Consider the following 12940-nt stretch of genomic DNA (forward strand, 5'->3'; position numbering starts at 1 on the left):
AGAGGTGTTCATCTAGGGTCTGGGGTGGTACAACTAGGAGATACTGACTAGCACTCCCAACAGAGACTGCATCAGACAAGAGAAGCTTGTGAATAGTTTCAGGAAAGTTGTCCTCAGTTATCGGCTCCCTTGGGCATCCTTTACCCCCCCCCCCCCCTTACCCTATCCAAGTTCTAAACCCCTCAAATAACAAAACCAAAGCTCAGGGACTGCTTTCTGTATCTGAATGCAAGCTTGTGTGGAAAATGCTGAATGACTGGCTGTGCAGGACTATAGGGGGACCCAATTCATCAGCAATCCCTAAGGGGATAGTGCTACATATACATTTGTACTATATTAGAATATATTCTGTTTCAATGACTGCCATTAACTATAGAAGTTGAAGATCAAGTGAATGAACTGCTCCACAACATAGCACAAGTTTAAACATTAGGTTTCTTCAATAGTCTCCATCCACTATGTGCACAAGTATGTTCTCCATATGCTGTGGCATGGGATTTTCTAAAGTGGATGGTATGTTCTGATGTAGAGAATGGTTAAAAAGCCCCCAGTGATCAAACTAAACTTCTGCTAATACATCCCCTCTCAACACCTGTTTAGCACCGACCCTTAGTTCCACCATTTTTACAGTGACTCTTTAAAGTCCACCTCTGACCCACTTTTACTTACCCTCTCCACAGTCCCACAATGTTTTATTATTTTTCAGTCCTAACCTTGTTTCATGTTGGGTAGGGTCAAAGCTTGCACATGATGTATTATGTCGGATACATTATATTGGATAAATATAATATAACTGGTTACTATTTATAGGTAAAGTTGATCCAGGGAATATCCGATTGCCTCTCAGGGGATCAGGAAGGATTTTTTTCACCTGCAGGAGCAAATTGGAACGTGCTTTGCTGGATTTTTTGCCTTCTTCTGGATCAACTGTGGGTGTAGGATTATAACTTTTTTTTTTTTTTATGATTGAACTGGATGGACACTTGTCTTTTTTCAGCCAGACTAACTATGTAACTCTGTAACCCTTTGTGACAATATTTGGGCCTGGTCATTGGCCACCAAGGCCTAAGCACTGAATTATGGGAGGAGGTCATAGGCTCCTCCATATCCAGATGCACCGGGTATTTTACTGCAGCTCCGATGTAGTGGTGGGGGATTCTGGTTAAAGTTAATATAGATAGGTTAGGGGTAGGTTTTAAAGCAACTCTTCAAGTGTATTGTTAGATTTTCTAATTGAGCAGAGCATTCAAAAGTTACAGCATAAAGATAATAAAGCATGTACCGATAACTCAAAGTTTACCTGTTGTCTTGGAAAACAAAACACACTGTAAAAAAGGTTGACAAAAAAAGGCCAGTAGAGGCTCTGCCATTTGATGGTTTTATCACGGGGCAGGCCTTAAAGTGAGGAGGGGGCAGGGCTTAATTTCAACTAGGAGAGGAGTGAAGGCCCTTTATACTGCCTAGACCTAAGAATCTCAGGGCCTCCTCAGGCATACAGGAAGTGATCTGAAAACAGACACAGGTATTTTATGCTTGCACTTACCGCTTCCTAACCGCCCTATAGCAGAAATACTGCTACAGGGCGGCACGGGTGCGCAAGATCACTTATGTATATGTGATTTTGCGTTTCTGGGTAGTGGGCATGTGCGAGGCCCGCATCCCCTACCCGTTCCACCATTTGTGCCTGTCAATTACTGGGTCCCGGCCAGTGATTACTCGCCAGCGCCTGGTGATTACCGAGGATCTCCGACGGGGAGGATAACTTTTTTGTTTACTAACAGTTCTCTTCCCTGTCAGCTCAGGTACACTGCTTTGTGTCAGTAACACCAAGTCAGTTCCCTCCCAGTGTCAGAATGTCTGCCGCAGTCCCGCTATAGGTCGCTGATCTCTGCCATTACTAGTAAAAATAAAACATAAAAAAATCCCAGTATATAGAACACCATTTTTAAATGCTATAACTAATTAATTTACATGTATTGGGATTTGTTTTAGCAAAGACATGTTGCAGAATACATTTTGGCCAAAATTTATAACGAAATGTGATCTTTTACATTTTTTTACTGGACATGTTTAATATCAAAAAGTTAAAAATATTGTTTTTTTCTCAAAATTGTCTGTCTTTTTTTTCATAGCGCAAAAAATAAAAACCGCACAGGCGATCAAATACCACCAAAGAAAGCTCAATTTGTGAGAAAAAGATGTAATTTAATTTGGGTGCAGCATTGCATGAGCGCGCAATTGTCAGTTAAAGTAACACAGCGCTGTAACGCAAAAATTGGCCTGGTCAGGATGGGGAGCAACTACATGCAGAAGGCATTAAGGTAACAAAAAAAAATCTTTTGTCTTTAGAACCACTTTAACTGGAGGATCACCAGATGAAAACAAAGGAAAGAAAGTCTAAAAAAGATAATGAACGCAGCCAAAGCTGAAATATATTAAATAGTTGCTTTTGGATTAAATACCATTTTAAACATCTTCAAGTACGCCTGGCATGAAAGAAACATGTATGGTGTCTTTATTCTGAACATAGTAGTAGCCAAACTTTTATTATGAACATCATAGTAGTGTGGCTTGTATGCTTAGGCAGGCTATACATGATTTATTTTTTTTTGCTCAACCAATCAGTTGAATGAAAGAAAATTAATTGATTCTCTCATCCACATATTCAAGATGGATGAGGAAATCCCTTTTGCGGAGCTAACGTATTTTGACAGCAGATAGAGTTCCCCGCTGTAAAAATATACTCATCAACACTGCTTGCTAAAGCTGGCAGCACCGATCAAGCAAATATTTTCCAGCAGGCTGGTTGTACAGAAGTCGATTTAGGGCCCTTTCACACTGACCAGTTTATGATCAGTTTTTGAGCTAAAAATAAGCAGAAGGAAAATGTATGAGAAATGCATCCCTTTAAATCCTATGGAACTCTTCACACCATTAGTTGCATTTTTGGCTGGTTTCACACTGCTCTGTTGTAAATACACATAATGCATACCTTTACATCCTATGGAACATTTCACACCAGTCAGTTACATTTTGCTCCGATTTTAAAAGTCCTGCTTGCTGCATTTTTAGTGCGTGTTTGGTTCATGCCTGCCCATAAATGGATCGAAGTAGGGCCAGTGCCTGCTGAACCAGACAAAATTCGATCCATCTGTGGCTGGCTTTACTGTTGTTAATACTTTGAGTCACTGACTTGGAACAAGTATATAGATAAGGAATTCAGACTGCCTATTAGCATGCTTGCTCTAGGTCAGTGATTCAAAGTTTTGAAGCCAAAAGGTCAGCATAGAAAACCAAACTAACATTTCAAAGGACATCAAAATGTAAGCCCTTATATTTTTTATATGTCAGGGTTATTTTAATGGTCTATAGAAAACTCTAATCTGGGCACAAAAACATTGCTGCCTATAAGTCTTTTAAAAGTATAAAATGCTATAGTAACCCAATTAATCTTTTATAATTTTACTCTTTCTAAACTCTTTTGTTCTACTCAAGCCAGTGAAATCTAGAAGCATCTTTGAATATTATTGTGTTAACATTATTATATTTCTCCACCATTATTTGAAAATAATAAGACAGCAATGCACTTACAGGTCAAAGATGAGATAGTGGAAACCCTCCTCTGATATACTGTCATGGAGACGTACTGCAAAAAAAACAAAATATACATTTGAACAGTAGTTTCATGCAACAAATAATCCCGTCAATGAAAAACCAATGTGATCTAGAGAATACTGCCACTGTGTTATAGTCAGAAAGCATGCTCTGTTTACTTTAACCTCAGTTTAATAAATCTCCTACTGTATATACCTATGGGGTCAGGCCAAGCAGGTTTTTTACAGTGCTTCTTTATTCAGCTTAATTTTTTCAAATTTATTTTCAGATCAGAATGTATATAAGTAGAAATGATTTGTTCATTTTTTAAAGCAGTTTCCCAACCTTTTTTTCAGTCAAGGCACTTTAATATTATGGGCAGTCTCGAGGAACCCTATACAATTATGGACAGTCCCAAGGCACCCTATAAAATTATTGACAGTCTTAAGGCACCCCATTATAAAATGGGGTGCCTCAAGACTGTCCATAATTTTAAAAGGGCACCCCATTCTAAAATGGTAAAAACCATTCTAATAGTTTTATATAATGCAGCAACACCCACACACGTAGGACACCCAACATTAGAAGTGACTTATTCTTTCAAAGCAAATGCACTTTTGCACACTGGTACTGAGTAGTATTCCAATGTTTCTCTTCTCCCTCAGTTTTTTCTCCATCACTGAGCTAATGTGACCTCAGTGCTCCCAGGGGATGGTCAAACTAGGATGCTGTGCAGGCAACTGACATCCTCCTTATCAACTGATGATGTCATTGGTTGTCAGGACCCCGGCAGCTAGAAGGTCATAATGGTGCACAATGAAAACCTGTGGCTTTGTGTAACTAAAAGGCAGGCTTGTTCCACTTGCTGGCTTGTATACAAGTTTTTGGCAATTTTTAGACATTTTGCTAAGGCACCCCTGAAGAAACCTCAAGGCACCCTGGTTGAGAAAGACTGCTTTAAAGTGTATGTCAAGCCAAAACTTTTTTTGAAAATAAGGGAAACTCTACAAAAGCAGGTAAATAAAAATGATTTTCTTTAATAGAGTAGGGCAATACTAGAAAGCATTCTAGATCTATTTATCTATCGATTGTATTTATTTTTGTCTGTGACCCTGTTGCAAACTTTACCTCATTTTCTGTCCTGTCAGACCGTTGTCAGCTGGCCAGAATTTGAGGGGAAATCTCTCTAAGCCCCGGTTCACATATATGCAAATACGGATGCATTTTTAACCGCTCTGATTTGCATGACATGTAAACCAAAAGGGTTTACTGTGGAGCCCGTTCATATACTGTATGTAAAAGAGTCCTGTTCCATTTTCAGTCCGGTTCAGGTGCGATTTCCAATGTCATACACTTTAGCAATTTGCATTGGAATTGTACCTCAACCACTGAACCAAATCAAACGAGAGTCTTGTACAAATCGCACTGCAAACCTACCCCATACACACACTCACTGGCCACTTTATTAGGTACTCCTGTTGAATTGCTTGGACACACAAATTGTTAATCAGCCAATCACATGGCAGCAACTCAATGCATTTAGGCATCTAGACGTGGTGAAGACGACTTGCTGAAGTTCAAACCAAGCATCAGAAAGGGGAAGAAGCGACTTTGAACGAGGCACAGTTGATGCCGCCAGACAGTCTGGTCTCAGTATTTCCCAAACTGCTGATCTACTGGGATTTTCATGCACAACCATCTCTAGGATTTACAGTGAATGGTCAGAAAAAGAGAAAATATCCAGTGTGGACGAAAATGCCTTGTTGATGTCAGAGGTCAGTGGAGAATGGGCAGACTAGTTTGAGATGATAGAAGGCAACAGTAACTCAAATAACCACTTGTTACAACCAAGATATGCAGAATACCATCTCTCAACACACAACACGTCGAACCGTGAAGCAGATGGGATACAGCTGCAGAAAAACACACTGGGCGCAACTCCTGTCAGTTGAGAACAGGAAATGGAGGCTACAGTTCGCACAGGCTCACCAAAATTGGACAATAGAAGATTGGAAAAAGTTGCCTAGTCTGAAGAGTCTCAATTTCAGCTGTGGCATTCAGATGGTAGAGTCAGAATTTGGCATAAACAACATGAAAGCATGGATCCATCCTGCCTTGTATCAAAGGTTCATGGATGTGCAGCCAACAAATCTGCAGCAACAGCATGATGCTATTGTGTCAATATGGACCAAAATCTCTGAGGAATATTTTCAACACCTTAATGAATCAATGCGATGAAGAATTAAGGCAGCTCTGAAGGCAAAAGTGGCGCAACCCAGTACTAGCAAGGTGTACCTAATACAGTGGTCGGTGAGTGTATGAAAACCCGGGCTTACAGAGACCCAAATAGCAGTAAAAACCCAACATTAGAGATTCTAATCCTTCTCCACTTTATCTAATACATGAAAAAGTTTTAGGTTTCCAAACACTTTAATGTGCAAGTTCACTTTTGTTCCACTCCTATCCATACCCTCACTGCAAAAGTCTAAAATAAATGCAGACCTCAGATTCAGCCAAGCAGCATACCACTCTCTGGCAATGTTTATTATACCCTCTGGCTCCAGTATACTCCAGTGTTCATATTCGTGTCTCTAAACATGCGACTGGCTGTGAATTGAACAATAGTGGCACCTTTCTAGCTTGGCCATGAACCTGGGATGGCTATTATTATATATGCTCAGACCTGTTTGCTTGGGCCAAACAAGCGTACAGACTTCAGAGTATGCCAGACCTGGAGATAATACACACATTGGTAGAAATATTGCTAATCTGCATCTGTTTTCAGTATTTCAGTTATATGATGATGGGGAGTGTTCTGTACATTGTATATCATCATTGCGTTGAGTACGGCGTCATCTATTGGGCATTCACTGCAACTGCACCTGTTTTTATTATTGCACCCTTATCAATAAAGAAGAGGCAGTGTCTCGGTTTGTTAAAATAAAGATTTCCATTCACCATTGCAGTTCCATTTTGCTTCTAAAAGAACGCCAGTGAAGGCCTCCTTCCTCCCTTTGATACACATATGCCTGAAAGTTCATCCATTGTGTTTGTTAAAGTCACATAGATAGATAGATCACATTTAAATGTATCCAGTGAGATTTTTAGGTAGCTGATTGCAAAAAATGTGATCTCTGTATGCATTTGTAATATACATGGTGTACAAACATATTGTAATGTCAGTTTATGTGATTGTATTGCAGTTTTACAGAATTATTCACAGAAGTAAACTCAGTTTTGGAATGAAACACAACGCTGCTTTTGTCAGTTTTGTTAGCTAGCTGTCGGCTAACCGCTAGTAGGACAGCATATGGAGTGTGCTAGACTACACATAGAGACTAAGATAGGTGGAGTCAGGAATCCACATATACAATATGCCTCCCTGGCTGGAAGGAAAATCTGTACTTTGTATTTCTACAGCTTCAGGGGAGTAAAGGGATCTGTGGCTTTGGGGACTAATGGGAACCTCAAAGATTGGTTGTTTATAGAACAGAAAGTAGCTAGAGAAAGGGCTTACACAAAAAATGTGGACACCAACAATGTGAAAACATTTAAAGCATTATTAAACCCAAAATAAAAAATGTAATATATTGCAGTTTAGCAATCATTAGATGCGGTGGCAGCATTAGTTTTATTTTTTAGGGTCAGTTCACGCCTGAATCACACAGAAAAGTGTTCCACTTTCCTGTGCCATTCCACTGCGATGTAGTGTGATTTTCAGCCTATTCATTTGAATTGGCTGAAATCGCAATGGATCGCACTAAAAGTAGTGCATGTGCTACTTTACAAAAGTGCACTACACTGCAGTACCATGCGATCCAATGCAGGAAAACGCACTGCATTTGCGATATGCATTTGGGGTGTTGTTAGGTTCATATTTACACCAGCAACAGATCGTACACCCAATGCATTTTGAACGCAGTGCAGGAAATATGTACAGAATGTGGGTTTCCAGCACCGTGTTCCAGTGTGAACGAGCCTCTATCCCCTGAAGATGCTCATTAGAGAGAAATACGTTGGGCAAAGCCAGACACATGACTCATTTTGCACACTGATGGTGGATCCGGTGGTGCTTTTGTATTGAGATATACGTGGATGTAATTCTCGGCCATTGTAGGTATAATTTTCATATAAATTATATTATGTTTTCTTTATACTACACTATGGGATTTCTTCTGTTTGTTCATTCCTCCCACTGAGAATATTATATAGGAATCTTTACTGGACTGTGACAGCCTGATTGATCAGTCCTTTTGGTAAGGAATGTGTTTAACATTAGTGTGAAGTGGTTTTGGAGCAGTATCACTCTTCCTGCAGCACTAAATTGTCTCTAGTGGTCATGTCAGAACATTCTCATCTCTTTGGGATTTTCCTTTTGAGACTATAGATTTAATTTGTTATTTATTAATAGCTGTTTATCTTATGTTTGGTATGTACTGAGCACTGGGATGTTTGTTTTTTTTTTATTCTTAAAGGGGCAGTGCAGCTCGATTTTTATTGTAATTTTACAGCATGTCTAGTTTTCAGATTGTTTTCAAGATGTCACAACTAATATATATATATATATATATATATATATATATATATATATATATATATATATATATATTTTATTTTACTTTATGCACAAGGTTATCTTTTATTTTATCTACAGGTATGCTTTTCCTCTTGCTGTCCCATCTATCAGTACTTATGCATAGAGGCTATTTATTGTACTCTTTATTGCAACTTCTCTTCAGTCATAGCTCCTTAAAAACAGTTGTGAAACTGTGTGGAATTTAGATGTATCTGTAATTTCTGTATCTTGTACAGTACAGTACAGGACACAGACTGGATATTTATAGACACTGGGTTTTAGTCTGCTTCCCCTTAGGTGATTGAACACTGGAAAATGTTTTGATGGACACATCCCCTGGGTGTACTCCTATAATCCCACCCTCCTCCATGAGTCCTCAGTTTTTTTGCAAGCAATGCAGAGTAACTCAGGAACAAAGGGGAGAGTGGCTCATTCTCTGTGCTGTACTCCTAGATACAGAATTTACAGGTAAGTCAAAATACCTATTATCTTACAGTCCAGACACAGGCTGGATATCTATAGACCCTGGGACATTCTGAAGCATTGAAGCAGATGGGTGGTCAACAACCAGACAAACAGAACAGTGCCAACAGGCCCAACAAGGCAAACAGAACAGTGCCAACAGGCCCAACAAAATAAACAAGGGTCAAATATCTAAATCAGAGTGCAGCTACAAGAATCTTGTGCCTGAAAGCTGCATCCACAGAGGCCTGGACATCCACCTTGTACAGAAAACATGAACCAAAGACCAGGTGGTGGCCTTGCAAAGCTGGGTAATAGATAATTGATGTCAGAAAGCCCAGAAAAACTATTTCTGTGCAGGGAGTATGTATTGGTACTGGAGGTACCTTATCTTTGAGAGCATAAACACTAGCAATAAAGGACTTAGAAGCAGGGTGCCCTTTATGAGACCTTGTCGGCAATGCAAAGAGAGAGTCCATATTTTGGATAGATGCCGTGGCTTCAGATGGACCCTACAGCTCTGACCTCGTCAGACAATGGAGAGAAATTTCTTTGGGGCCTTTGAAGCAGGGCACAAAGAAGGAGGGACAATATCCTCATTAAGGTGGAAGCCTGACACCCCCCCTTAGGTAGAAAATAGGGTCTTGACCACAAGACTACTTTATCTTTGTGAAGAATCAGGAAAGGCTCTTTACGAAAAAAAAAGCTGCTAACTCAAAAACACACCAGACAAACATGATAGTCACCAAGAAGGCCGCTTTTCTAGGGAGATCACTCAAGGAGAGGTATCTAATAGATTCAGAGGGTGGTTTCTGCAGGACAAAGAGAACCAAATTAATATCCCAAGGAAGCACAGAGTCCTGTAATGAGGCCTTGATCCATGACACACCTTAAATAAATGTTCTAACAAGGGAAAGCAAAGGGAAAGCAAAGCCAAAGATTTCTGAAATAGAATGGATAAGGTTGAAATTTGTTTCTTAAGAGTTCTAAAGGCCAAATTCTGGCCAAGTCCTGACTGTAGGAAGACCATAATGTGAAGTACAGAGTGATCTCTGAGATTTAAAAGCTTGTGTTCACACCAGGCTGAAAGTGATTTACAGGTACTGTTGTACAATTTAAGCAGATCAGCTTTTCTGGCTGAGGTGAGAAACTTGTGTTTCAACAGCCATGCCATTAAAGTTAATGACTGAGAAGCAGGATTGGCCTTGAGACAGCAGGCATGGCCTATTTGGGAGAGACCAGGGGTAGTCTCCAGGGGTTTTAATATGTTGGTGTACCAGGTTCTTCTGGACCAGTTCAGTGCTCAGTATTTGACCCTTGTTTGTTTTGTTGGACATGTTTTTCACTGTTCTGTTTGCCTTGTTGTTGGCCACCCCTCTGTTTAATTGCTTGGAAATATCCCAGGGTCTATGGATATCCAGCCTGTGTCTGTACTGTACAATTAAGATAATTGGAATTTTTACTTACCTGCAATGAGAATCCCCCGTAGCCAAAGAAAAATCCACACCTGGAGGAAGGCATATATTACCTTAAATGGAGTCCAGGGAATTACTAGGGCATCTGATGTCAGTGCTAAAGGATCCTTGGTCCTGGTCATATGAGATTGAAGATGTTGAGATGAAGGGACCATTCTCTCTGGTCCAGGCTATGATGGCTGAGGAGATCTACCTGTCAATTGTCCACTCCTCGAATGTGAAAAGCAGAGATTGCTGGTCAGTTGTTCTCTCCCCAGGAGAGAATCAGACTTAATATCTTTAAATTGATTAAAAAAAACTTTATATAAGTCCACTGATGTGACTAGTCTGAGGAAATACATGATCATTAAGAAATTCCTCCCACATAAGCAGAACCTGTAAATCTGTAGCCCTTTTTGTCTCCAAAGCCTTTCAAAGTAAACACTAGAGATGAGCGAATTATTCAAAAATTCGGTTCGGCTGATTCGCCGAATAAATTCGCTTCGAGCCGAATATATTCGCTGCGAATTTAACTTATAAAAAGGGTGTTTCTAGGCTTCAGAGAGCCTTTATATTAGTGCAGAACACTGTACCTTTAATTTAAATGCCCTTGGAGTCTGCTGGGGAAGAGAAATAATACTGTCAGTCAGTATGACATGCAGATGAGTGCCGTCGATCTTAGAATCACCGCACACTTCACTCATTTGGGCAGTCACGGGGCCAAAACCAGAGTGTGGAGCCACAGTGTGGCGGTGGAGGCAGCAGCAATGGGAGGCCATACAGCACCCTATGACAAAATGGAACCCACCAGCAGTGTGAGGAGACCTGAAAGTGGCACATGGCAGAGTGTGGCGATGGAGACAGCAGCAATGGGAGGCCGTACAGGGACCCATGACACACTCTGGACCTGGCAGCAGCATGAGGAGGCGGTACAGGTGCCCATGACAGATTACGGGCCTGGCAGCAGCATGAGGAGTCGGTACGGGGGCCCCTGGCAGAGTGGCGGAGCGTAAGCAGCTAAAATTGAAGGCCATACAGAGGCCTATGTTAAAAAGTCCCCCCAGCAGCAGCGTGGGGAGACGACTATCAAGAGTCCAATGGCAGAGTGGCGGAGCAGAAGCAGCTTCAATTGAAGGCCATACACAGGCCTAGGTTTAAAAGTCCCTCACAGTTAATTCCAATAACGAACTCTACTCCTCCGTGCAATCTACTTACGAGACCCTGGGCAGGTCTGGGTCCAATTTGTGGTAGAGACTGGTTTTGTTCAGCCATGCTTGAGCGAGTAATAACAGGTCTGTGCTGCCCTTTGGTGTATGGCTTAATGCGCACAACACTGAACGTCCCAGCGTTTGTCAACGATTTGCCGTTAAGTGATGCAAACCCGCTGAACCACGTTCATGAGGAGCCGGTACAGGGGGCCAAAAAATATTACCGCCAGCCGGCGTGTAAATGGATTTAACTCTTTGAACGTACAATAGTGGTTGTGAAGCAGAAAGTCAGTTTATTTAGCACAATCGGTCAATTGCAGCTTGCCGTTGGCTGGAAACTGTACGTTTATGTCACTGGAATGCACTAATCACCCAAAAAATATTACCGCCACCTGGCGTGTAAATGGATCTAACTCTTTGAACGTACAATAGTGGTTGTGAAGCAGAAAGTCAGTTTATTGTACACAATCGGTCAATTGCAGCTTGCCGTTGGCTGGAAACTGTACGTTTCTGTCACTGGAATGCACTAATCACCCAAAAAATATTACCGCCAGCCGGCGTGTAAATGGATTTAACTCTTTGAACGTACAATAGTGGTTGTGAAGCAGAAAGTCAGTTTATTTTGCACAATCGGCAAACTGCAGCACCAACTGTGCACGACAGCCACCAAAAAAAAAAAGGGTGTATGTCACTTTAAATTTTCGATTCTTTGATAGCTGTGGCCCTAAGTAACGATTCTGTGTCCCTGAGTAACGATTCTGTGTCCCTGAGTAACGATTCTGTGTCCCTGAGTAACGATTCTGTGGCCCTAAAGTCTCTGTGGCCCTAACTCTGTCCCTTAATACACACAGGTCTGTCTCTCTTGAATGACCGTAGGCTAATGGAGAATTCTAAGATGGCCGCGATTTATAGCTCCACCATTACACAGTGCTGGCTGGCTGCTGATTGGCTAATGCGATCACATGTCATGAATGCATTATGGGTCAGCACGCCTTGTCTGCGCGCCTTCCCAGAGATCCCCGCCCCATCTTCTCTGTCCATTTTCTCCGTCGTCACACATGTCGCCGCCATTTTTGGGAAAATTCGATTCGTGCATCCGAAGTTTGCTAATCTTCGGATTCGTCGCGAATCGAATTTTTCCAAATCTTCGGAACGAATTCCACTTCGTCATGTTCGATTCGCTCATCTCTAGTAAACACATCAGATGGTAGTTCTATAGCTTCCAGGAGGCAGGGGTGGGGATCTGAGATCACACACTGTCTAGCACAGAGCAGAGACCTGAATAAAGGGAATGGACGGATGCCCCTCTACACACTTTCACTGGGAAACATGCACATATGAGGTTGTCAATCACCTGCTGTGTGCTTGAGGAGGGGGCGGGTCATCATCAGGCATTGCCTTATGTGAAGGAAAACTGTCAGAAAAGATAGATGCAGATAGCAAAGGAAGGAGAGAACAGCTAGGATCCACATTAGGTGCTATGGACTGGGGCAAGCACACATTACATAAGGATTTGCTTTATTCCTTTTGGAGATCACAACCACTTTAAGGCTGTCTAACTCCTGATGATTGATAAAGAGCACTGCTGTAGCATTGTCTGATTGTACCCTGATCGAGTGTCCCTGAACAAGGGAGGTCCAGTGAGG

General features: G+C 41.3%; 1 protein-coding gene across 21 annotated transcripts in view; it reads right to left on the bottom strand.

The window, feature by feature from the left end:
- CAMK2B (calcium/calmodulin dependent protein kinase II beta) overlaps nt 1–12940 on the bottom strand; it is a 208684-nt gene that overhangs the window by 81707 nt on the left and 114037 nt on the right. For all 21 annotated transcript variants that reach the window (XM_089692420.1, XM_089692427.1, XM_089692417.1 and 18 more), the window contains exon 4: nt 3592–3646. In XM_089692420.1, coding sequence (XP_089548546.1) covers nt 3592–3646 — 55 coding nt within the window. The remainder of the gene's footprint in view (nt 1–3591; nt 3647–12940) is intronic.

Source organism: Staurois parvus, unplaced genomic scaffold (assembly GCF_062004578.1).
Source record: "Staurois parvus isolate SC_StPar_1 unplaced genomic scaffold, SC_StPar_1.0 ptg000586l, whole genome shotgun sequence".
Taxonomy (NCBI): Eukaryota; Metazoa; Chordata; class Amphibia; order Anura; family Ranidae; genus Staurois; species Staurois parvus.